Genomic DNA, 27,498 nt, shown 5'->3' with positions numbered 1-27,498 from the left:
CTAAAATACCTCAGAAAACTAACATTGCAACGTAAGGCAATTTGTTTTTGCAAATCTGCTTATTATTAAACATTAACTTTAACCTATCAACTTGGTAAATATCACAGAATCACAGAATGTTCTTTACTTGTTTGGGGTAGCTCAGATTGAGAGCGTATATAAGTCCCATCATTAAGGCACATGCTCTGGGCACATCAAGGTCTTCCAGGACAGCTGTTCCTTCAATCACAATTTTAGCGACGGCTGGAAGAGACACTGCTGCACGTCTGGTGACTACGATCTTTACCACTTCTTCTGAGAACTGTTCTTCACCATCCTGGCAAGTAGGTTAAAAAGAAACATGTCGGTATTTTATGTGCTATTTAAAAATATAACACAAAACAATGTGAGATTTACCTACCAGCTGTTCTCTGAAGAGATCCTCTTCTTTCTCTTTCAAATACACCATCAGGCAATGGATTGCAACCTCTCTTCTTGTTTCCACCAAACTCTGGAGAATAAAAAAAGTTTACTAGGCAAAAAGTCAAACATATTACATTTATAGGACTAGCGTTTTGCTAATTATTGATTTAATTTTTGTTTTTAACAAATAAACAATTTAATTTTTATAACTTGCATTAAATCTGTTACATAATGCCCTGCTTTCAATGCACCCTTTGCTAGCAGTAGGATAAGGTGAGTGAAAGTAAATGTAACCTAGATTTGGAGACTATTTCAAACAGTTTTTGTTGAGTTCCAAGGACTATAAAAGACTACAAAGACTTATCGAGGCTTTTGAGTTAACAAGTTATTTTGAGTATAAAGCCTTCTCTAAGACACTACAATGAAACACTGAAAAGATGAATCCAAAATTCAAAAAAAATAAAATAAATAAATCTACAGACTGTAGTTCAAAATTGGAAAAATTGTGTCATATCCAAATGTGTGAGAGAATTTTCTTTTTAATTATTTGAAGACCACTGTTGACATGCCACAATCCCACACTTCACATTATGCTTACAATTACAGAAGGTAACGAAAGCAAGTCTTGTGTGCACACACACAATTTTGTTTTTTCTTGCTAGGTCAACTAACTTTAACCTCAGGCATATTTCACATTTGAGCTTAAAATATCAATACATTTGATAGAAATACTTTTACTCACATAAATACTCTGGCATAAATTCACCACATTTCACTCTGTCAGTAATTAGTTATCTCACCCAAGACCGTCGAAACACAAATTTACTCTGACACCATGATAAAAATGCAGGCAGCTGCTGACTGGTTAATTTGAATATATACAGGTTCAAATTGAACATGCTCTGCTGTCTGCAAGGTCTATCTGCTAACCAAATGCACCCTGACAAGTGACAAATTTTAAGTATAAGTGATAAAATTGACAATGTACTCTGTATCTACGAGGAACGTTTGCTAGCTAAAAGACAGCTAGCTAACAACATTAACTTTAGCAACTTTACTATGCTAAACTATGATTAAAACTATCAAATTTAAAGTGTACAAATATAACTTGTAATTAATCTATTTGAAATTCAATGCTTAGTTAACTCACCGAACACAGTCTAGGGGAAACACACCTCTACTCCCACAAAGTGATAAGAATGCAGACAACTGCTACGCCTGTGATGATACGAACATATGCTACGGGGTTACACTCTGCTGTATGCATGGTCTCATACACACCTATGGCTAACCAAAGTAACCACCAGAGTGACAGATTTAATTGACAGATTTCATTAACAACAGGAAAAAATACAAACGCTCTTTTATACTTTTATAGAGTAACAACTAGCATAACACAGAGTGTCAATTCACATCATGTAGCTGCCATTGTCAGACTAAACTTAAGCAGTAAATTCCTGTAACTAGTACGTATTTATAAAAGACTATAAAACAAGAAACTTACCAGGTAGTGGTGCCAACCTCTGTTTTTTTCCGTTTCTTCTTTTTTTATGGCAGTTGTAATTATTTTTTTGTTATGGTCCAGTTATGAGCAGTTCAAACACGAAGGATGTTCAAACTCACTTTTACATGTTACACAAACTTAATATTTTCTGTTGTTGATTGATGACAAAAGTATTTTGTTCAATATACTCAAACATTTAAGTTAAGGAGGTGTTTATTAATTTCTGTGTTGCACTGACTTTTAACATTGATTAGTCAACTCACTGAAACGTGTAGACAACTTACTTTTATAAGTAGACAAATACTTTTTTGTTAAGTTCTACCTACAAACACCGTGAATATTTTTTAGAATGTAAGAGCGCTACTGAGGGCAGTTATGTGTCTCAGACTTTTACTGTGATCAAATTTGCTTCATGACTTAAGGTCCGAGGAAGCGTTCTGGCTGTTTTTCCAAAAATATTTTGTCTTTTTTTTTTTTTTTTTTTTTTTTTTTTTACTATTTTTGAAGTTGCATTTCCAGTTTAGAGAGCTCCAGTTTTTTACACAGCTCTTTCCTCCTTTTCAGGGACTCAACAACCCTCTATTGCTTATTTGCAGTCAGCTTCTGTTAACACTTGTGTCCTTGTAAGTTTTATTAAAATTACTTTTATTTCATTTTGACTGTGCATTGATGTCCTTGGATTATCTCTTCTCTCCTAATGTTATTGTCAGGTGTTTAGGTTTAATGAGGGTAATTACATTTTTTTTAAGTGTGAACCAGAAAGTGGCTGAAAATAGCACACTGAAATGAATGTTCAGATACCAGTATGGCTGAAAAGAGGAATTAAACTGACTAAAATAGGTAATTCCTCAATTGACTGTATATTTGTACTAAATATAGAAAATTATGTTAATTGAAATTATATTAAAAAAGAAAATCGATTTTATTAACTCCACAAAAATCATTTTGATATGAAGCATGGGAGAGTTTCTAGTGTAAAGTTGTTATACTGATATGGGTTGGGCAACAGTTACTCAAATTTAACCAAAATTAGCACATTGAAACTTTCCCTGGTATTTTAGCAAATCCTATTAAACACATTTGTTAGCCAGATAATATATTAGATACAGGGCACGCAAAATCGCTAGCCCGATGTCCCGGGGCTAGCAATTTTTCCAGTCGGGCTACCAAAATCTATCTCAGCCCTGCCCGTTGGGCTATCATAGGAAGGAAAAATGTATGTCAATGCTTTTGCATTCTTTCGGAAATGTAGCTGGGTAATTATGTCATTGGCATCGGTGAGCCACTGTCAATATGTGACATATTGAAATCGCGTTTGAATTTGCGCTTGTTTTTTGCTTTCACTTTGCAATCGCGTGAACTGTGTGTAGAGAGCGACAGTACTGATTGGTGAGTGATGATAATTTGCGCACCAATTCCTCTGACATCGTGTTATCAATCGTTAGCTTACTATGCAAACATGACAAGTGAAATCTCCCGCAGCAAGCTTAAACATGAGAGGTTGATCGCACAGAGAATCGCTGAGCGTTATGTGAGTGCCTGTGTAAAAGCAGCAGGATATATATTTTAGTTCTGCTGAGCCAAATAAGATAGGTCAGGGTGAAGAAGTGGCAAAACGGAAAAGTTATGACAAATCAGACTATAAGGCAAAAATAAAGTGCAGCTTTATGGTTTCATGGACAAAAGTATTTCTGTGGCTGCAATATGACAAGCTAGCGTGTTTGCGTACATAGGATTTTCTGGAGGAGGACAGACATTTGTTTAGAACTCTTAAAGATGTTGAAGAAGCTCCTTTAAGCAATTACTTTAGTTTTCCGCCACCTCCAAAGAAATGTCAGAAGGAGTCCGAACCGCAAAAGAAGCGCGTATTCTCGGAAAAGTGGTTGCAGGAGGTGAGCTATACGGTGGCCCTGAGAGGCCAAACGGACTGCAACTTCAGAAAACACTTGCAAAAAGAAAAATGCTGCAAAAAGAAAAATGCTGCAAAAAGAAAAACACTTGCAAAAAGAAAAATGCTGCAAAAAGAAAAACGCTGCAAAAAGAAAAATGCTGCAAAAAGAAAAACACTTGCAAAAAGAAAAACACTTGCAAAAAGAAAAGTGCTGCAAAAAGAAAAATGCTGCAAAAAGAAAAACACTTGCAAAAAGAAAAACGCTGCAAAAGCACACAAAGCACACAATGGAAATGTTTCTGGGGAGACAATAACCAGACGGACCAGTTGCACGAACCAAAATATGCTAACAGGTGCACTGGGACTGGGAGACACTTCAAAGAAGTGGAAGCGGAGCGGCCAAAGAGTAAACTTTCAAAAGTAAGTTCTGAATATTATGTCACTTATTTATGTGCAAATGTTTAATAATGAAGAACATTAAAACATTACTGTTGGCCACATGCCGGCTAAGTTATGTGACATAAGTGACGTTTGTACGTTCAGCGTTTACTTTGTTTTAAACCCTTTACTTTATACGCCGTTAGATAGTCGACCTTAATCTTACAGAGAATCTGATGATTTTGTGGATAATTAAAGTCAGTCATATATAGGGTTGCCAACTCCCTGAGAAATAAATAAGGGACACCTCGTGGCCAGGGCCGGGCGACCCAGTTGTCTTCACCCTTCCCAGTGTGGTGAATTTTTTAGCTCTTTTTTTGTGTGTGAAATTATTTTTTTAACCATTTGACTTGAATTTGATTTAACACTGGAAGTCCCAGAGAGCAGCCATTTGGCTTTTCTACGTTTAAAACCCGCCAACCAGCCAAATGGCAGGTAGGCTTTTAGCTAATATCCTGAACTGAACAGTGAACTGCTGCTTTTGTTATGTAAATAAGGTGGTGCTGAGCTGTTAGGGTTAGGGGTTAGGGTTAGCCTAACCCCTAACTGTGAACTTCCTTTCCTGTTGAGGCCAATGAAATTGTCATCTAGATGTGTATTCTTTGTGATATCAACACATGGGAAACAAAAACCATTTAGCCATTTATTTTTAGCTCAAAATGACAACATTAACACAATAAAACAGGTCTCTTTCTTAAACAGAAGCCTGTCATGCTTAACTTTTGAGAATAAAAGTAAATCTTTCTTTAAAAGAACTCTGTCCTGCTTAACTTAAAATTATATAAATTAATAGAAAAGAATAGAAAGAAAAATATTCTTGTAACAGTGCACATTTAGTGCATTTAGTGCATTTAGAGCAATTGGCTTCAGTAGAGGCATTATTACAACTTTTGCTCCCGTTTGTAAACCCACTTGTTCCCGTGATTACGCATCATAACTCATCATCATTATTCATCTATGTATTACTTTTATGTATTACTCATCTATTTGTTGTAATCATCTATCCTTGCAGTTGTTTATTACACAAAATAAATTATATTATCACACTTCTGGCCACATAGCGCTGATATAGAAGCATGCCTATGGAAAAAGTGCGCCGGCACACAGTGCAGTGCGCTTTATAGGTGTTATCGTGCACTTTTCCAGCCAGGTGTTTTCCTTTTCCCATTCTGCCCTGTACTTTTGCAGCCTTTTTTTCTTTCTCTGAGAGGAACAAACATTGCTGGTCTAATGCTGGGCTTACACTGTGCGATTTTTGACCCATTTTGAGCCGATTTTTGAGTCGTGCGACCAATTTGGTGATCGGCCTGATTTTGGCCTTCATCGTGCATCGTGTAGTATACGTGGGGTAACGAGAAGCGATTAACACCTCACGACCAGCCCCCGATCATCAATCGCTCGTGAGGGTGCCACCGCAGCCGCTCACACTGCTCACGCGCAAACACATAAACGTCGGTGAAAAAGACGGAGCAGCACGGCTGTGCAGCGTGTGATCTGGACACAAGCAATGGAGGCACAACTTGTAGAACTTTGGAAAGCTCATCCGAGCCTTTTCGATGTGGCATCACCAAATTATCACGACCACAACAACCGTGAAAATAGTTGGATTTACATTGCTGCTCAATCACAGCTGCCTCATCAGTGTTTTTCATTAGCAATTTAGCAAAGTTGATGGTGGTGTGTGTCTGTGAGAGTGAAAGACAGAGAGGGAGAGCGAGCAACAGATTTTCTGTTATAACCTTCATTTTATGGAGGCACAGTGTGAGCACTCAGGTCGCATCAGAGCATCGGGCGGTATAGTGTGAGACCCTGCATCGTGACCTACGAACTTATAACCCATGCGAGCCAATCGTGCAGTTTGAAAATCGCAGTGTTTGCCCAGCTTCAGGTGTACTGTCGTCTGAGACTTGCACCGCAGTGTCGGCGCTTGTTTCCCTGTTGGCCATGCTTTTTGTTGTGGCCATCTGTTGTCTTCTGGTATTTTCTCCGCAAGCGACCTTTCCTCAACCAATTTGATGAGCGGTAATCTCGAATTGTCATACTCGAATTGTCATAAGTGTGCTGTCAGCTCATTGGTCACAAAGCAGGAGCAGGGCTGGGAATTATGTTTTCAAACAAAGCATTAATTACATTAAAACTTATAGACTACTTTTGATTCTCACTGTATTACGGGACAAAGTGCGTCCCTTATTAGCTCAATACGGGACGTGTAATTTTGTTTCTAAATACGAGACGATTCCGTTTTTTAAGGGACGGTTGGCAACCCTAGTCATATATCCACAAACACAACAGGCTGAAAGTCAGTGATGCTGCTCGGTTTGCAGTCCTGAATATGACGGCACAAGCAGGATTCACTGCACTGTTAATGTTAGCTATGTTATATTGCTGCCTCTGTTCGGTGGTGTCGGGCCAAACGGACTTTAACGTGTGTTTGAACGAGCTGACGGTTCACTCGTTTAGCTGAAAGAAAGATGCTTTAATCACAGGAGTCACACACGTGTCCACTGTACCATCTGGGAACTCTTCATGTTTAGCACTCGTAATAACACAAACACTAAATCCTCCTTCTCTTGTGCTGTTTTGTAGCAGTGTATACACCTGAGACTGTCACCTGTCTGTCCTGCACTCTCTCTCTCTCTCTTTTCTTTCTCTCTGATTGTGGAATAAAAGTATGAACATGTATTTATAAGTTACACTTGTGTTTGAATCCTGCAACTTATCACACATTTGATTTCCATGTGTGACAACTGCAAGTGTCCAGAGTGAGGACAGACTGAGGGACCCACTGCTGCACATCATCTGTGAGGCTTTGCACCCCTGATGATCCACCAGGACAAACTCAGCAGTGTGTGAGGAAGAGGAGGAGGAAGAGCCAGCAGCAGCTGACAGATGGAGAGAATAGACAGACTGTTCCCTGTTTGTGAAGGACTGCTAGGAAAATTTAACATCACTAATTATCTGTCCTGAATCAGTCTTATTAGGTAATTTTCAAATAATATTATCATTCCAGTGTTTTCAGTGTGGGAGAAAGTACTCAGGGCCTTCAAGTTACACACTATGAAAGGCAGAAACAAGTTTAATATTCAGAAACCTAAAATATGTATCAGCAGCAGAATGGAGCTACAAATAAATGTTTGTTTCAGTTCTATGAAGCTTTGAGTATTTTGGATTAGTAGCACTGCTGTGTTTGTTGCATCATATTGCTGTAATTGTTTATATGCTTTATATATTCTGAGCTAAGTTGATCTATAGTGTTACATCATATTCTATAAGGATGTTATGTGTTTGTATACTTTCTGCCCAGTTTGACCCATTTAGCAGAAGTCAGCCTGTTTAAGGCTCTGATATCTATTCTGTATGACTTAAAGCAGTTATGACATGGTCTGATTTTCTGCCCCATAAAGGGATATTTAATATATCAGTCTACTCTTCATTCTATCAGAAACAGTTATCACAGCTCGTACATTTGCTTCTTTCACACATATATAAGCATTGAGCCAAATTTAGTAATGCCAACATATTAAAAGAACAATGTTTGTCTCTTATATATAATACATCTATATATACACTGTCACAGATACTTGTCTTTAAGTGAAGATTTAAGGTGATAGGAAATATAAATAAATGCAACTTGAATCTTTACTGAAGCTCAGTATTTGACACAGAGTTCATGTTCACTGCTGTAATAACTAATTACAGTTATTACAACTGTAATTAGTTATTACAGTTGTAATAACTACTGCCATATTATAATATTGGCCATATTATATTTCCATTACCAAAGTGAGATGACTTTAGTGTCATGAACAACATTAGCTAATTATTATTTACTAGCTAATCTTAAATGACCGTTCAGTACAGAAATGAAGCCCAAAAATCATGTTTTACAGTCCTGTGGTCTCAGCCTCAGATACTTATCAAATCACACAAAGCTCATGTAGAAACAAATGTACAAAATATGTTCTCCTTCATTTCTGTCAAACAAAGCTGTATGAAACGTTTCCAGCTGTTAGTATCATGGTTGCTAGGCAACCTGGGCAGCGTGACGGAGGCTAGATGTCCCATTTCACAAGCTTACAAGCCTCGCACTTCCGGCCTCAGCGGTCTTTGAGTACGTGGCCCTTGAGGACCGTTAAGGCTGCGTACTTTAAGGCTGCTGACCCTGAATTGGGATACAGCCATACATACATGTTTTGGTTCGTGCAACTGGTCCGTCCAGTTATTGTCTCCCCAGAAACATTTCCGTTGTGTTGTGTGTGCTTTTGCAGCATTTTTCTTTTTGCAGCGTTTTTCTTTTTGCAGCATTTTTCTTTTTGCAGCGTTTTTCTTTTTGCAAGTGTTTTCTGAAGTTGCAGTCCGTTTGGCCTCTCAGGGCCACCGTAGAGCTAGCTTAAAACAAATGATGAACGCACAGAGATGTGGTGCAGAATGTGCCGTGAAAATACCACTTTAGCAGAAAAAAAAAGTGACTTTTTATATGGACGCAAACGCGCGTTGCAACTTCTTATCTGGTGCGCGTCTTTTATTTTGACAGCGAATGCGCACATGCGGACCACTTATGTGCACCCGTGTAAATAACATCATGTTCTGCCGGGTGTGTTGTTGGTTTTGCCTCGATTTCTGAGTCGACAAGCGCCTTTGTTACTGGGACCATGTCATTTTAAGAAAGGCCCCCATTAGAACCCATGAGAAATGCAAGAAATGCATTATTGCTCAGTCTGCAATATCTTTCCCAGAACAAACACCAATTGCAAATAACATACTAAAAATAAACCTGAAAAATCTGTTTAGAACAGCGTACTATGTTGCAAAGAGTGAACTACCACAGGCACAATTTAGCAGTCTTTGCAAACTTCAAAAACCCGTGACTTCAGTGGAAAATTCAAATTCAGGATCTGACACAGACTGATTCATGTTCTACAGTTCTTACAAGTTCATAGAAATTTCTGTTTAATTAGAACCAAGTATTTGAGTTGATTATTGTAATTTTTATACAATGTTGTAATTTGTGTTTCAACAATTTTTTGATTAATGTTTTGTTTCCGTTACAATATTATACTTTAATGTATAATATTATAACGGAAACAAAACATAAATCAAAAAAATTGCTCTCTTTTTTATTGGGGCTACTTAAATTTATTTTGGGCTACCAAAAACTGAAGAGTCCCTGCCCGAAGGGCTACCAGGGATTTTGAAATTTTGCGAGCCCTGCAGATATGTAACTTTGTAGTTTCTTGACAATATTTTCATTTTTTATTTTTATTTTAACCCACTGAATGAATATGTTATACATATTTGTAGTGAGACCACTTTATCCTGCAAGATTACCCAATACTGTCACATAGACAGGAGCAGGTGAATTCAGTAACACTCAGAAAGGCAGTACTGTGTGTTTATTTACATTAAATGAGTAAAATACAACAAGATGGAAGTGTGTAAGGGGCTTGGTGCTCCAAGGGAGCTGCAAGGGGTCCAATATTTACAGCGCTCTCAATAACAACTCAGGATCACCACACAAAGAGAGGGGCCCAAAACCTGTGCACACAGAGAGAGAGGGAGGTCAGGCAATCCACAATTAAGTACGATGTCGCACAAGCGCAAGTGCCTTAAATAGCAGTTTCGTCAGCCAGGCGATCAGGAACAGGTGGAACCTCAGAGGTACACACAATCAAGGGTCCTAAGGCATCCTAAAACAAAGGTGAGGGAAGAGAGAGCAGGATAACCAAGGCCCCTGACAAATACAGTACACACTGAATTTATCTCAAGGTTTTTGTAGATATTTTCATACTAAATTTTATATCTAAATACTGAATGAAGATCACTTCATGTCAACAAAACAGTTCAGTTCAGTTTGTTTATCTAAGTTCAGTCCACTTCTGCTATTTATCAGAAAGTAGACGACTGTGAAAAAAACACTCCTCTCATGCTGATTTAGTTGTTGTTATGTCATGTGACTAAGTTGCACTGTCAGCTGTTAGTGACAGTAACAGAGGTGAAAAAACTACATGAATAAAATTAGTGATGTGTGCTGGAAGGAAATTTTTTTCTGGAACAAGAAGCAGAAGAAAGAAACCGAGGAAGAAGGAAATCTCTCAGACAGACCCAAACCCCCAGCACAGAGATAGAGATCACTGTCACAGTTCTTCCAGTGAGCCAAAGATCTCCAGGTATCCTATATAGTGGTGAAAGGAATCAGAATCACGTTTATTAGGAATTTCGTTGGTGTCTCTCAAGCACAACAATGTAAACCCATTGAAGTTGAAGTAATGTTTCATTGAAGTAATGGAGACCAACTGAAGTAATGTTTCAGTCATGACTGAATCCAGTTCTTCAGCTGTGATCATAACTGTTAAATTAGCACACTGATCTTCCATACTAGAGATGGGAACTGAGAACCGGTTCTTGTAGCAAACCGGTGCCCAGTAGTTCAGTTCCTTGTGATCATTAGTCTGTCTGCCCATCAGTCCTGCTTATTGGTTCCAGATTCGCTACAATCAGCTGATTTCAGGAAAATAGCAGTGCAGTCCACAGCGTGGATATGGAGTTCTTTTAGTCTTTGATCTATTTAATGTATTTGTTGCTTTCAATTGCTGTCACGTTTTTGTGTTAAGTACTGTTTAACCTGTGTGACACTTTTGTTTTGTGTTCCCCCTCACTGACTTTGTTAATCTTTGTCTTGCTCATCAACCTTCTTCAATGGGTTGTTTTGGAGGTCACTTTTGCCTATTTCTGGAGTCCTTGCAAGTGGGTTAATGTGTTAGTGCATCCTTTTCTTAATTAAATCATTGCATCAGGCAAGGTGTATGACACTTTTGAATGCACACTGGATTTATGCCTCTCAAAACTGACTTACTGAAGTTAGATTTCTAACTTGATCTTCCATCTACTGTCTCCTTACAACAGGTAGTCTGACAGAGAGGCGTTTCAAAATAATACACATTTTTTTCTTTCAGAAAAGATGTCTTCCCAAGTCAGACTGAGGCTGTTGCCAAGAGCCAGGTGCCTGTTTGATGAACCCATTAAGGTGAAGGTGGAAGGGCTGAGGTCCAGACAGGCGGTCACCATGAGAGCCAGATTAACTGACAAGAAGGGAGTGGTGTTCAGCTCCTCGGCCACCTACAGGGTTGATGGCAGTGGGGAGATTGACCTGAACAGAGATCCCTCACTTGGTGGGACCTACGTTGGAGTAGAACCTATGGGTCTCATGTGGTCCATGAGGCCAGACACCATGCACAAAAGGTTTCAAGAGACAAAGTCTCTGGAGCCTCAGTTGGTGAATTTTTCTGTGCACGAGGAGGAAGGCAGGATACTGGCAGAAGAGACAAATGAGAGGGTTCTGATTGGAGATGGGGTCAGTCGGGTTCCTGTCAAAGAGGGGAACATTAGTGGAGTCCTGTTCACTCCTCCAGGTACTGCAGTTGTTCCAAGCTTTCTCTCTTTATTTTAATTAAATGACAGCCCGATGAGTGTTTCAGAACAAATACAATTGTAATGGTCCTGGGTCTTTGACCCAATGTTTTGGGTTTCTTGTGGATTTATGATTGTTTCCTTTGCTGTAAGAAATGATTTTAGCTTTTTACAGTGTAGTCCAGAGTTTAGTTCTTTTTACCCCGAGTCTATCTTTAATCCTGGTTCATAATTTCTTGTTTGTTATTTTTAGGTTCCTTGTCCCTTATTTACCTATCGTTTCAGTAGTCTCTCTTTATCCCTTCTGTCTTTGTCAAGTTTATGTGTATTGGTCTTTGTCTCTGTTTGTTTCCTCATCTCTGTGATATATCTTCCTGTCCATTACTCGAACTCACTCTCTTTTAGCTCTGTCATGTCTGCCGTCATCAAGTTGTGTGACTTGCATCCTTTGGAGGCCGCATTTGCAGGCTGATTACATCACAGCGGCGCAATGAAGGCTGTCCCAATTCAAAGGCTTTTTACAAATGCGGCCGACAAATGCATCCTTCATTTCCCCAAATTTGAAGGATGGGTTGGGTGTATCCTTCGTGGCCTAATCTATCCCAGAATTCATAGCGCATAACAGCAAGTTCCCATTTCCAACAATGGTGGCATCTGTGTAGCTGTAATATTATTACTATTACTCTTTGCAATACTGTATTAATTAAATTAGTATTTATAACATTTTTATAATAATATAAAAATAATTTTCAAATGGGGCAATGGCAGAGGAGCACGGCTAAAGAGTTTGAAATATTACTCTTTCTGGGTCACAAAATAAACTTTTAACATATTTTCAAGCAAGAACTTCAAATATCTGCTCGGTTTATCAAGACATCACATATTTGCAAAAGTGCTCCAATGTTTTCAGAGACGTCTGTTACCCACCAGCTCGATAGCTGACGAGGTGGTCAAGGCTCACTAGAGCCGGCGAGAACACTGAACTCCCTGCACAATCGTTTCAGACCCTGTGTCTTCTGCTACTCAGGTTAAACATGATATATAAGTCAGTTAAATAACTTAATGTTATTGTTTGGCTTTTTTCAGTATTTTATTTGTTCCCAAGTAAATCTGTTCGGCTGAGATTAACGTTACAGTTTTCATACAGCTGAATAAACGTCAAACAGAAAACTGATTAAATAGAAGTTTGAGATGGTAGAGAATTTATTCTAATATCATTGTTATATTTTATATAGCAAGGAGCAGACTGCTGAGTTTATTAAGCTTCACCGAGACAGCAGTGGCACAAATCTGAAGGCTAGACCATCCCACTTTACAGCCTCGCATTTCCGGCCTTCTCAGTCTTCAGAGGACTCGGCCCACCTAGACCATGAAGGCCGGGTCCTCCAAAGGATGCAGCCCCTGAATTGAGACACAGCTGTAGTCGCATCTCAATGTGTTTTCAGTTGTATTTAGATAGTCATTGTCTCATGTGCTTGGTGTTCAGTTTTGCTTCCACTGTCTAATCATTTAGATTATGCCCAGTGTTGTTTCCCAGGTGTTCCCGCTTGTTATCCTGTGTATTTAGGTCCTCAGTTTCCTTTGTTCGTTGTCACGTCATCAGTTTTCATTTCAGTCCATCTGTCAACTAGTTTAAAGTTCAAAGGGTGTTAAGCTTTTATTCAGTTATGGCTGTAACCGCTGTCTTTCTATTGTTCTTTTATTTAGTCACACAATAAAGTGACAGAGATTAGAGCTTAAGGAAAACTAGAAATTAAAAATGAAAAAGTTTTTTTTTTCATTGACAGAAGAAAAGTTTGTGTCTACTATGTTCTAGGAGAAGGTCTGTTTCCCGCTGTCTTGGATATGTCTACATTGAGATCTGAGACAAGAGCCAGTCTACTGGCTAACAAAGGCTTTGTCGTCCTCTATATATGTGTGGGCGAAACCAAATTGGAAAATATGCAAAAGATTCATCTGGACCACTTTAAGGAAGCAATGGATTTCTTAAAACAGCAACCTAAGGTGAGTTATTTTAATGAGCACTCGTAAGGTCTGAAGAGGTTTTTCCTTTTCCAGAAACATGTATTTGTTTCTTTTTTGTGGACTCTGAAATTCAGCTGCTGGATTCCTCCAGCTAATAGGGTCCCCAATGCTCTTAATAAAGAAAAAATGAAATAAAATAAAACGGTCACATTCTGAGAACGTTTCTCATTTTCTTTTGTTTAGAGATTTGGATAAGTGAATTAGTTTCTCCAAACATAAAGCTGCAGCCAGCCCAGCTCAGAACCCAAATATGGGGAATTGGTCTGGCTAAGCTAACAATAAAATCAACCTACCTGTTTCTCAAAATCTCAGTAATTATTTTCTATAATCTTGTTAGGTGAACTTAAAATATGAACAATTTCATTTTTTTCTACAAAAATCAAGTTTACTACAGTAGATCAGCTTAATTGGTATCTAAAAGAATAAAATCAAGGTACATAGCAAAAATAACTATGAACTTTATTGTTTTATTTAATTAAATATGATAATTTAAAGAATATCACATACAAAATATATTATTGTGAATGTTTGACTCTTTTATTTCTAAATGAACCCTTTCATCCATAGTGGTCACTACAGTGAACAGCTATTCAAAGGCAGTTTTCTTGTATTTGTGTCAGTGTTGTTGGTATACTTGCACATAAACCACTACATTGGACACTGATGTGTCACTCCATACCCTGCCACCCACTGGTCTTTTAATGTTACTATAGATATATGACGTGTTTCATTGTAATTATTGTTATTTAACCCTGCCATGCATGAATTATGACAACCTCAATCAGGATTTTTTCTCAAATATTTGTATTCATTTTTTTATGCCTAAAGATGAATAGAAACACTCAAGAAAAAAATCCTGATTGAGGTTGTCATAATTTATGCATGAAAGGGTTAATTTTGCCATCAAAGGTTTGTCTTCACTAGCAATAATGCCTTATCCATTTCATTTGCAGGGATGATGAATGGTCACACTCTCAAAGTGCATAAAAGGTTTAACAAATGAAGTCAGTCCTAAGCTCGAAGTGTTTCTATAAATTTTATCAGCTTTAGTTTGTGTTATTTCACAGGTGGGCAGTAAAGGAGTTGGTATAGTAGCAAGATCAAAGGCAGCAGACCTTGCACTCTCACTTGCTACCTTTGTGCCAGGTGTCGAGGCTGCAGTATGCATCAATGGCTGCAGTGCCAATGTGGGGCTTCCTCTCTATTACAAGAAACAGAAGATTCTCTCACCATTAGGGTATGACTGCAGTAAGTGGGTTCCCACTGAGTCAGGTGCCAGTATTGGAAAGTATATTTATGAAGACCCGCTAGCAGAGAAGAACAAGGGCAGCCTCATTCCCATTGAACGAGCAAAGGCTCATTTACTCTTTGTGGCTGGAGAGGATGACCTCTGCTGGGACAGCACGGCATACATGGACCAGATGGTGGAGAGACTGAAGCATCATGGAAAGGAGAACTTTGAGAGTGTGTCTTACCCTGGAGCTGGACACTTGCTGGAGCCACCTTATATACCCTTCTGCCCTTCTTCTGCACATGGAGTTCTTAGGTATTTATCCTCGTGGGGAGGTGAACCCAAGGCACACGCAGCAGCTGAGGTCCACCTGTGGAAGAAGATCCAGGAGTTTTTCAGAACTCACCTGAGTTGTGATGCTGGACAGACTAAAACCAAGTTATAAAAGAACAAAATAATTATAAAAACTGAGTAACAGAAAAATAAATAACATCAAACTAAATTTACGACAACTTGTTAAAAATGTGTGATTCGTAGAAGAGCCATGATTTGTATGAGTATCTTCCCACTTATCTTTCAAGCTTCACTGTTTCTCTGTGTTTGCCTCAGTTTGTCCCTCCCTCAGCTGTCAATTTGTTTGTTCCTTCACTAAGTATCCTCACGTCTCTTCCTGTTGTTGTTGTTGTTGTTAACGGTTTTATTCTTCACAGGCTTTTGTTTGGACTTTTCTGGAGCATCATTTGTAGATTCGTCTGCTTTCCCTGTGCACTATTCTTGAAAGCAGGTTCAACAAGCTCCAAGTCCAACAATTAACTCCGAGTTACTTAACTCAGCATTAATTCTGTTTACTCTGCATCTGACTATAAGCAGTAGACTTTGATGTAAAACATGCAAATATTGCTCTAAATGAATCAAAAAGGGGGTCGGGAGGGGATAAAATTCCTATAAGGTGAGATGTTATTTCAAAGAAAATGGTGCCCTCCCTGTACAACTGTTATTTTTAGTTGTGATTCTGTTTGCAGGTTTTGTATTTGTTATAATGTTACAAGTGGCTCTGGCTTGAAAAAAGTAAGATCTAGATCAACTTTTATACTTCCAGGAGGTGGAAACAGAAAAAAAGATCAGTAAATTATTGGTGTATCCTTGGTTGAGTCATCAGAAGGTTTGAAGTCCATCAGCTAGGGAACCTGCTTATCATTTGTAGACAGAACCCAGGTCAGGTCTTTAGATACACCGGGCCTGTATAATAAACACACTTGTCAATAGAAAATTGTACTTAGTAGACAGTGGTCGCACTGTTCGGGTAACAAAAAAAAAAAATCTCTGCAACTCTCCGTGATGTCAACAACAGACACACATTATGCCCCTATCATGGACTAAACCAATCGGAGATAGTCAGGGGCGGGACCTCTCTGATTGGCCGTGGTCCAGTTGAAAGTGCAGGTGGAAGAGCAGGGCTCTAGACTAACTTTTTGACATGGGCGCACTGGTCCGGCACTCAAATTTTTAAACCGCATCGCTTAACACCGCAGTTTTTCTTGGGGGGGGGAGTCCATACAGACAATATTCATTTCTAAATTATTAACTAACAAACTTGTGCTTAAAGTGATTTGTCAATATTGTAGAAAATGTTAAACTTAATCATCATCTCGGCCTCCTCTGACGACCTGTTTGCTGCTGTCTGTTGCTGAAAGGCAGTGGGGAGAGGGGACACTTGGGCAGTGCATTTATTGCAGCATATGTGTTTCCTGGATACACTGTGCTTTTTCAGCATTCAAAGATTGATGGCACCATGTCAGAGCACTGGCTATGAATTTCAGACAGATCAGGCCTTAACTTAACAAAAAAGTTATCAATAGTTATTTTTGTGGAGGTAAACACAGACGACACGAGAGCTCTCGATCGACACTGCTCGTTTATTACTTATCACCACACAACTGAACTCTTTTCCCTCCAAAACACAGCAACAACACTTCCTGAGAACTGGGTGTGAGTGGAGCCCTCCAGTGGTCCACCACACATGCCCCCCCCGAACACCCAGTAGGGTCATCCCCTAGTCCAGAACCCTCGCTTTAATTAAACGTCCAGAACGGCTGAACCGGGGAGGTGGAGAGCTGGCGGAGGGGAAACGAGCCTGAGGGCCAGGCTGGCATGGGCGGTCAGGAAAAACTGAAGATAGCTCGGGCCCCGCCAGGTGGGGGGCGCTCGCAGAGGAAGAAGCAGGATTGTCCGGTCCAGTGGAAGGCGGGCGGCCACGGTGGGGGGCCTGAGCCGGCACCACCTGATCATCCAGAAGCACATGTGCTGGTTTAAGTCTGTCAATAGAAACAGCCTCCTGTCGACCCCCAAAATCCAAAAGGAAATACTTCCGGCCCGGTTGAATAACCCTAAAGGGGCCGTCATACAGTGGACGCAGCGGAGGCCTATGAGCGTCATGCCTGACAAAAACAAACTGCGAGGAGTCCAACGACCTTGGAACAAAGGTGTCGGGCACACAATGGTGCACTGGGCCAGGAAGAGAAAACGAGTCTCTTGGGGGACGGAGAGACAGCACAGATGGAGCGAAGCACGGGGGTGGGCTCTCAGGCAAGAATTCCCCGGGGACCCGGAGGGGCTGACCGAGGACCAGTTCAGCCGGGGAAACCCCAAGGTCTTCTTTAACCGCGCAGCGCAACCCCAGTAAAACCCATGGAAGGCGGTCAACCCAGTTGGCATCTGTGAGAGAAGCACGGAACGCGGCCTTAAGCGACCGGTGGAAACGTTCGCACATCCCGTTGGCCTGCGGGTGGTACGCAGTGGTTCGGTGGACCTTGAGCCCCAGGCCGTCAGCCATGGCAGACCAAAGCTCGGAAACGAACTGGGGGCCCCTGTCTGTGGTGATGTCGGCGGGGGGACCGAAACGCGAAACCCACGTTGACAAAAATGCCCTGGCCACTGCTGCTGCTGTAGTGGACGCCAGAGACACTGCCTCAGGCCAGCGGGATGTGCGGTCCACTACAGTCAAAAGGTACGTGAAACCTTGTGACTGTGGCAGAGGACCAACCAGATCCACATGCACATGATCAAAACGCCTCCCTGGAACGCGGAAGGATTCGAGGGGCGCCTGTGTGTGCCTATGGATCTTAGCACGTTGGCATGGGATGCACGCGGCTGCCCACTCTTTCACTGATTTACGAAGGCCCGGCCAAACGAACCTAGAGCTGACCAGCTTGACTGAGGCCCGGACGCCTGGATGAGAGAGGGCGTGTACGGAGTCGAAAACGCGACGACGCCACGAAAGGGGGACTACAGGGCGTGGACGGCTGGTGGAAACATCCCAAAGCAGGCTGGGCCCGCCATTCCACACGGGTCTGTCCTCCAATACAAGGCCCGTTTGCGCAGACCGAAGGGCAAGGACGTCCTGTTGGTCAGCGGCCATAGCCTCGAAATCTATGCCAACATAAACGGGAGAGACCAGCACACGGGATAGACAGTCAGCCACGCAGTTGGACTTACCAGCCACGTGCTGAATGTCAGTTGTGAACTCGGAAATGGCTGCCAACTGGCGCTGCTGGCGCCCGCTCCACGGATCAGAGACCTTGGACATCGCGAATGTCAAAGGTTTATGATCAACGTATGCGGTGAAGCTCCGACCCTCGAGAAAAAAACGAAAATGCCGTGTCGCGAGGTGCAGGGCCAGCAACTCCCTGTCAAAAACGCTATATTTGCGCTCACTGTCCCTAAGCGTGCGACTAAAAAAAGCGAGCGGTTGCCAGACACCGGAGACCCGCTGTTCTAACACTGCGCCCACCACCACGTCCGACGCGTCGGAGGTCAACGCAATCTCTGCTGACGGAAACGGGTGGGCCAGCAGGGCGGCGTGGGCCAGCAGGGCGGCGTGGGCCAGCAGGGCGGCGTTTGCCAGCGCGGTCTTGGCCCCAGAAAATGCCTGGATGCGTTCAGGGAGCCAATCAATTGGGTCCTTAGCTGTTTTACCCTTCAAGGCAGCATAGAGAGGCTGCAGCAGTTGCGCAGCTTTGGGGAGAAAGCGGTTGTAGAAATTGACCATCCCCAAGAACTCCTGCAGCGCTTTAACGGACACAGGACACGGAAAAGCCGAAACGGCCCGGACCTTGTCTGGCAACGGAACCACACCGTCAGCGGAAATGCGGTGGCCCAAGAAATCCAGAACCGGTAAGCCGAACTGGCACTTGGAGGGGTTGACGATCACGATCGTGTGCCGCCAAGCGCTGGAAAACCTGATGCAGATGGGACACGTGCTGACTCTCAGAGCAGCTGGCCACCAATATATCGTCAAGGTACACGAAGACGAAGGGCAGCCCGCGCAAAACAGAGTCCATCAACCGCTGAAAAGTCTGGGCGGCACCTTTCAGGCCGAACGGCATGCGCAAAAATTCAAACAGGCCGAAAGGGGTAATAACGGCAGTTTTGGGGACGTCTTCGGCGCGCACGGGAACCTGGTGATACCCCCGCACCAAGTCAATTTTATTTTAAATCCTGGATGTGGGGAATGGGGTAACGGTCGTTCTCCGTGACATTATTCAAACGGCGAAAATCCCCACACGGCCGCCACCGACCGTCTGACTTGGGCACCATGTGTAGCGGAGAAGCCCAGGCACTATTCGAGCGCTGCACTATGCCGAGGCGCTCCATTGCGGCAAACTCTTCCCGAGCGACGGAGAGTTTCGCGGGGTCGAGGCGACGCGCGCGACCCCGGACGGTCGGTCCGCCGACACCGGCGGACCGACCGTCGGGATATAATGTTCAACCCCGTGCTTCGTTGCCGTGTTCGAGAAATTAGGAACAGTCAGTGAAGGGAACTCCAAGAGCAAACGCTGAAAAACATTCCCTGAAGTCACTAAATTAGCCCGATTCAGGGGCTCGATGGCGCGAGTGAAACAGGGTATTGAAGAAAAAGACAGTGCATCGATTAAGCGTCTGTTAGCGACATCGACCAGCAGTCCGTGGGCACAAAGAAAATCAGCGCCCAAAATAGGTACAGAGCTAGCGGCAACAACAAAGTTCCATTGGAAATCCCGACCATGAAAACAAACAGTCACGAACCTTTCCCCGAACGTTGCGATGGGAGAGCCATTAGCCGCAATAAGCTGTGGTCCGCAGCCCGCTGCTAAACTGTCGGCTCCGGACGGGGGAAGGAGGCTCTTCTGGGAGCCGGAGTCGACCAGGAAACGTCTCCCAGAGCGCGAGTCTTCTATGAAGAGCAGTTTTTCTTTGTCGCCAGCGGTCGCGGCCGCTACATCGCGCTGGCGGGGTCCATGTCCCAGGGTCGGAAAAGCACAAGGCGGCAGGCAGCGGCGCGCTCTGGCGCCAAAACGCTGATGGTAGAAACAGAGGTCCCGTCCGTGGTGTCGCTGTGCCGCGGTCTTTGCCGTCAGCGAAGGATCGAAGACGTCGGGGCAGGTCAGTGGGGAAGTGGAAGGCGCCGCCGGCGAAGCTGGAACTAGGTCGTGATCGTGGAAAGTGCGGGTAGCCAGGAGAATACGATCCGCGTCCTCAGCCAGGGAGCAATAATCCTTCGTGCCCAGAAGCGGAGAGTTGGCGAGGCCGGCTCTCACGGCCGCCGGCAGCTGTCGGAGGAATATGTGGGCGAAGAGGAATCCACCGTCGTCCAGTCCGAGAAAGGATAGCATGTGCTCCATCAGTTCGAGAGCCGTACCGCCACCCAGGCCTGAGAGGGAGAGGAGCTTCTCGGCTCGCTCTGCGTCGGAGAGGGCATAGCGCCGAAGAAGCAGCTCCTTAAGGGCGGCGTACTTCCCTCGGGTGGGTGGGTCCCGGAGGAGAGTCAACGCACAACGGGTGGCTAGCGGGTCGAGAGAAGCCACTACATGGTGATATTTCGTGTCGTCAGCCGAGATGCCATGAAGGGCGAACTGAGCCTCCACGTGCACGAACCACGACGGGGGATCGTGAAGCCAAAAGTCCGGCAGCTCGAGCGCCACAGCAAACGTAGCTGCAGCCGGAGACAGAGGGCTGGCGGCTGCTGATGCATCCAGAGCGGAGTCGGTGCCACCATCGGACTGCAACATGTTCAAGTCAGGGGTTACCAATGTGGAGGTAAACACAGACGACACGAGAGCTCTCGATCGACACTGCTCGTTTATTACTTATCACCACACAACTGAACTCTTTTCCCTCCAAAACACAGCAACAACACTTCCTGAGAACTGGGTGTGAGTGGAGCCCTCCAGTGGTCCACCACATTTTCATCTTTTCTTATTACCCACAGCTACATCCACTTCTCTCAGGCCTAGGCTGCTCACTAGGGCTGGGTGTCATCACTATTCTGCCCTCCCTGTACGTTGATGCCCAGTTTGGCAGATAGATAAACAGTTCTTTACAAGGAGAGGCAAAAGCTTCCAGTTCTCATTGCAGGGTTTATTTGTCTCCCTAATGAAGGCACTGTAAAACTACAAACATAAGAAAAGCATATTAAAACATACATTTGGAACATAATATATTTCTCACATTACAAAGTACAGACTGAAGACTTAACAACTTGAATTATAGCTGGTATAACCAAGAAAAATAAATGAAAACATGTTAACTCCAAATCCCGCTAGCTTGATGCTAACACATAATGGAATTTCCTATTGACATGCTAACACAATTAGCATCGGCAGTGCAGCTAACCCGCCGGCTTCAAATATGAGCGTCAACAACCCATTTTACATCACATGCTTAACATGAACACAGAATACAATCGTACTTACAAACATATATTTCTCATGCTCCAGTACAGCCAGGGGTTCCATTACCTGGCTGTAATTGTTAGTGATTACCCAGATAGCAAGGAAACATTGAAACAACGTTGAGTCAATATCAGGCGACGTCATTGAATCAACGTTGAAGTGTGACGTTGACCTAACGTCACTCTTGCACCCTTTTTTAACGTTGAAACAACATCAGCTTTTGATGTTGAATCAATGTTGAAACCTGACATTGTTAGACATTCTGATATTGAAACACTGTTGAGCTATGGTGTTGATTTTCCACCTCTTTCGCACAGTTGCTTTTTATTAAAACAACAGTTAAATCATGACTGGAAATCTACCTTTCTTTATAGGTATTTTAACCAATACTAAACTACTGCATGTTTCCATCAATACCTAAACCACCTAAACACATAATTGTACTTATTCCTCAAATTGGACACCCTTTATAAAAAAAACAACAACAAATGTCTCACAATGTATCATGTCAATATTAATATCCTAAAATAAGAAAGCATTGCATGTGATGTAACAGAGAAAAAAAATAAACAAAAAAAGGTCAATAGGCATGTTTCGTTTGCTAAATACTTTATTAAAAGACAGTTTCCTATTTACATTTATATGTTTCACAGAAGTTTGTAATTTTTTACTCTGGGATGGGGATGCATGATGTGCGTCCTGCACCACCCATACCCATACGATCTGGGGCGTATCGGAGCCATTTCCGCACTGCTTGTGCAAAGACAAACTCGGACATAGAGTTTGCCCCTAACTGCTGCGTCAGGCCATCTAGGAAAAAAATACACACACACAAACAAAAAAAGTGAATTAGAGCACATGAATAAGCTCTTGTTAACTGTCTTCAGCGGGGAGAAAGTATGTAAACTCCTAGGCTGATAAACATGAAAGTCACCAGGCGTAAATCTGCAAACTGCCGCATTTGATTCCCAAAGAGCTATGAGCGGAAAAAGTGATAAGTCTTAGCATGGTGTGCCGTGTATCCTTTAAAACAAAATAAATATGGGGTCCTCGGGCTGTACAACTACAACCCGAGGACTAAACAAGCCAAAGACCAAAGACTCCATCTCCAGATTAACCAGACATGAAAGTCTTGCTATTAAGAAAGACAAAGTAATATAGCAAAAAAACTGTAAAACTTACCACCATATATGCATTTGCAGAGCGCTGTATCTTTAAATGCCGTTTTTTGCTTTGTCTGGTCCTTGGTTTTTTTCCCTGCCCAGTTGAGTACCGAGGCCAGCTCGTTTGTAATGGCATAAGCCATTACACGGCGGACTCGCACCTCCAGTGTGGTCCCTCCAATCAAGGCAAAGCGTCTCACCTATAGACACATTTTAAGAGATGGAATTAGCGTGTCTCATGTCTTAAATGTGTATGCAAGTGCTTGTGTGTTTAATCAACAGGCCGTTGTTATGTATTTAAATCACATCTGACAGCTATTACACTTTATATACTTACCATTGCCTTATTTGGCTCTTATGATTGAAGAGCTGCCTCTGCATTGTTTAGCTCCTCAATGTTGTGCAAGGGCAAATCCAGAGGCAGTACCCCAGCATCTACCGATTCATTGCAGCAGGGATGGCGGATGGCTCTGACCTCCTCACGGAGTTCGTTAACAGCTGTCGTCAGGTCTGACAGCATAGCTAATATCTTTTGTGAGGTCGCATCTGTTTAAAAAAACAATTCCAGAAAGATTAATGGCTTAAGCAGTGAGAGGCGAAAAACTAATAAATAAATAATAAAATGCAGTTTACGTGTGGACAAAAGGTGCAAACGCAAGTTAGGTGAGCGTGCAATGTAAAGTTAGGTGAGCGTGCAACGTAAAGTTAGGTGAGCGTGCAATGTAAAGTTAGGTGAGCGTGCAACGTAAAGTTAGGTGAGCGTGCAACGTAAAGTTAGGTGAGCGTGCAATGTAAAGTTAGGTGAGCGTGCAACGTAAAGTTAGGTGAGCGTGCAACGTAAAGTTAGGTGAGCGTGCAACGTAAAGTTTGAATTGAGTGCGAATCGAAGCGGGTGCTCTCCCATCATTAAAAGTAACAAAGTCATTGAACACATTTATACAGTTACCTTTACGTTTATTCATCATATATCACAGATTTACAATTTTTTGTAGTACTATGCTAAAAAGCAACTACAGAGCGAAAGTCTGGGTCAAGCGCCGAGGCGATGGCAACAACAAAGGAACCCTCGAAGCGTTAAAGCTAGCTTTGTAAGGGAATATAACGGAAAAGTATGAAACGAAAATGTTTTCTTTGTTGACTTTGTTCGCAGTGCAATTTTTTTGTTGCCGGATTGTAAGATGAAAGTAGACACAATTTCGGGCTCCCACATTTTGTCCGAAACTTTACATTAACAAGTTTGTTTGTTTTTTACTGTTATTCAAATGCAACCGTGGAAATAACGAATAGAACAAAAGTCATTCATTCTTACCTTATATTAATCGTGGTGCAGGCCAGTGCAGTGCAAGAACTGATGCCTTCTCCGGTCAATTCCGCTGAGAGTAAATCTAATGTCCCGCTCTACTGTACAAGACAATGGTTACCTGAAGGGATGTACCACTGTGAGAGGGGGGGCTATGGAATAGTCCAAGTGGTAGCAGCTTTAATTTCCTGCTCAACCATAAATCAATGGTTTTTCAACGTGATTGTTGTCACCTTGTCAACTATAAATAGATCAACAATCAACGATGACAGAACAACAGTGAATCAATGTTATTTCAATGTCAGTGTCAGGTTTCATCAGTATTTCAATGTTGTTTCAACATTGGTTTTGTGTTGACATTTCAAGCCTGACGATTCTGATGGTTCAGATGGAAAATCAACATCTGTTCAATGTCTCCTTGCTATCTGGGTAATTGTTGGATTAGGAATTTAAAATAGGGTAAGAAAAACACATTAGTTCTTATGGAGTCTTTTATTGGGTTTATTTGGCATACGATTAAATTTACAGCTTGTGAAGGTGAAGAGACAGGGGGACTGGCCATTAGTGATGTGACGTTCTGTATCGAGGCTTCGAAGCTTGTGTCGAGTAATTGAGGGGGTGTTTCCGCGATGCGCGTATCGAGGCTTGCTTCATTTATGGGAGGAGCTGAAAATGATGACGTCCGAAGCCTCGCTGCCCGGCTGTACCACGTGACTGGTTCAGGAAGTGGTTCGAACTTTGCCACGAGATATGACAGCGATATAAACCCCTCAGACTTCATTCAAAAATGTGGGTGTTTGATGGAGAGTTGTGGATAGTGAGAGTTTGGAGACAGTTTGGAGGTTTAGGAGAGTGAGGAGAGAAAGTCAGGAGAGAATGGAGCCAGCTAAGAAGAGGAGGATGTCCTCCCCTGTGTGGGAACATTTTGATTTTATTCCTCCCAACAAGGTATGTAAATTTCTACAGAAGATGTATTTTAATAATACTGATGGTGCAATACAATTTATGTTAAGCGGCTTTACTTTTGTACACTTAGGTGAAGTGTTTGCTATGTGCCAGGGAGCTGGGATATAACAACAACACCTCATCCATGCTGAGGCACTTTAGAGCTTTGCATGAAAATAAGAGGAACACCGATTGTGGAGCAAGACCAGGTGAGCCATCAAATATCATGATAATATAGCATGCAGTAATGTTACTAAATGATATAACAATATTATACAACTGTAATAAGTTACGTGTGTGATATTTATATTTGTGCTTTGTTTTTGTTGTCTTTCCTCAGGAGAACAATCTCAAATAGATGAAGACCTGGTTAGCATGGTGATTGAGGACTCCCAGCCATTTAGCATTGTGGAGGACAAAGGATTTAAAAGATTTGTTACATCATTAAATCCTAGCTATGTTCTCCTCATTAAAAAGATCATAAAAGCAGTGAAAATGTAGTTTTTACAGAATAAAATGTGAACAAGCAGGACTGAGGCCTCAGTCTGTAGCTGTCCATACCTCAACGTTACAAGAGCACAACCATTGTCCACACCTCACCTCACAGTAAATGATCATTTCCATTTTAAGCATTTCCAAATGATCATTTTCCATACTGCCAGTATAAATATACACAGTATACTGCCATCACTACAATATACATGTTTTACACACTCCTTTTGTTGTTGACATTTACAGGCTGTGTGCAAAAGGCCACACTCTTCAAATTCATGCCAACTAATATTTTTACGTCCAGTAGGTGTCCTACTAGAGCAAATGAAGCTTCAAGAAGCTTTGCGCTGGGGTGAACCAATTGGATGAAAAGCTTCAGTGCTTCATGAAGCTTCATCTGCCCATCACTACTGGCCATCCTACCTGTGTGAGAGAAGAGCCAAAGTTAGAGCTGCTTGCAGTTAATCATTTGTCAATAACCTAAATATATGTGAAATGAGAACTTATAAAGGTACTCACCTGTCCTGGTTGCTTCTTGCAGGATGTGGAGCAAAAGAGTGAAAGCGGCTCAATTACCTGTTTAAGAGCTCTTGGAGCAGACCAGTGTGCCAGGTTAGGGAGTATAGATAAAGAGGGTTTTAATTTGTATAGTAATGGGTGAAGCTTATGTTATTGGTTTGTTTATAGTACGTGTTGGAAATATGTATATGTTTGTTATGTGCTTTAATGTTATTGTATGTTTGTTTGTGTGGAGGGTTATGTTTTCATTTTGATTAGTTAACCCCCATACTTGGGCAATTCCGGATGCTCACCTGGAAAGGTGGAGTATAAAAGGAAGCCATTTTTTTAGTTGTAGTTAGTGTTCTTGTGGTGTTATCATGCTCCTTCATTAATAAAGTGCCAATCCATGGATGTCTTTTACTCCAGTCTCGCGTCATATTATTGGACAGAACCTATGACCGCCAGCCAAAACTGACAGAGATTTTCCTGGTCTGTCTGCAGCATGGACTGTTGGAAATCTGCTATATGTATATATAGACTTGACCTTAAACTGGATGTCTTTTATACAAAGAAAGTAATTTTAATGTTTTAACATTTTTGATGCAAAGGACTTTAAACAAATCATATTGCAGAAAGTATTTAACTACTATCTGGTTACAACTAGTGTTGTCAAGAGATGTATTCTAAAACACTTCTTCAGCAGAGAATCAGAGAGGGGAAACACAGGTTTTCTTGCTAGCAAGAGCAGCCACCAGAGCGCTCGCACGAGAGTGAGGGCTCAGAGACACACAACTCTGAGACTGCGCTGGTCTTTATTTTATACATCACTGGGTGTTTGTTCCTTACATTGGAATGTGGATGTTTATGTGTGTGTGTGTGTGTGGGTGTGGAGTCAGAGTGTGACCCCATCACTGACTTCCCTAAATATGCTGGTCTGGAAGTCCAACAGTTCATCTAAGCACTTAGATTAAAACTTGACATAGCTACGTTTATCCTACCATAAAACAATAAGACAAGGTACGACCTCTCCCATGCTCCCAGGATGTGGGTGTGAATGCCAGAGCACTCTAGAATGCACACAAAGCCTTTGCAGACTATTAAGGATCGCACATCCTATCACTATTAAAAGATTATACTGACTACTAAGTACAATTTTCTATTGACAAGTGTGTTTATTATACAGGCCCGGTGTATCTAAAGACCTGACCTGGGTTCTGTCTGCACATGGTAAGCAGGTTCCCTAGCTGATGGACTTCAAACCTTCTGATGACTCAACCAAGGATACACCAATAATTTACTAATCTTTTTTTCACCTCCTGGATGTAAAAAAGTTGATCTAAATCTTACTGTTTTCAAGCCAGAGCCACTTGTAACATTATAACAAATACAAAACCTGATGAAAGAATCACAACTAAAAATAACAGTTGTACAGGGAGGGCATCATCTTCTTTGAAATAACATCTCACCTTATAGGAATTTCATCCCCTCC

At 42.0% G+C, this 27,498-nt stretch overlaps 2 protein-coding genes across 2 annotated transcripts in view; both read left to right on the top strand.

Annotated features, from left to right (window-relative positions):
* Positions 1-27,498, top strand: part of LOC146497289 (acyl-coenzyme A thioesterase 5-like) — a 74,611-nt gene that overhangs the window by 12,916 nt on the left and 34,197 nt on the right. The window lies entirely within an intron of this gene.
* LOC146497292 (acyl-coenzyme A thioesterase 2, mitochondrial-like) lies at positions 184-19,507 on the top strand. The gene is made up of 4 exons (XM_085141778.1): positions 184-323; positions 11,189-11,644; positions 13,459-13,646; positions 14,735-19,507. The coding sequence occupies exons 2-4, from the start codon at positions 11,194-11,196 to the stop codon at positions 15,341-15,343; spliced, it is 1,248 nt and encodes a 415-aa protein (XP_084997904.1). The 5' UTR covers positions 184-323; positions 11,189-11,193; the 3' UTR covers positions 15,344-19,507.

Source organism: Neolamprologus multifasciatus, chromosome 18 (genome assembly GCF_963576455.1).
Source record: "Neolamprologus multifasciatus chromosome 18, fNeoMul1.2, whole genome shotgun sequence".
NCBI lineage: Eukaryota > Metazoa > Chordata > Actinopteri > Cichliformes > Cichlidae > Neolamprologus > Neolamprologus multifasciatus.
The sequence above is the reverse complement of the archived record's forward strand: the minus strand, read 5'-3'. Positions and strand labels throughout refer to the sequence as shown.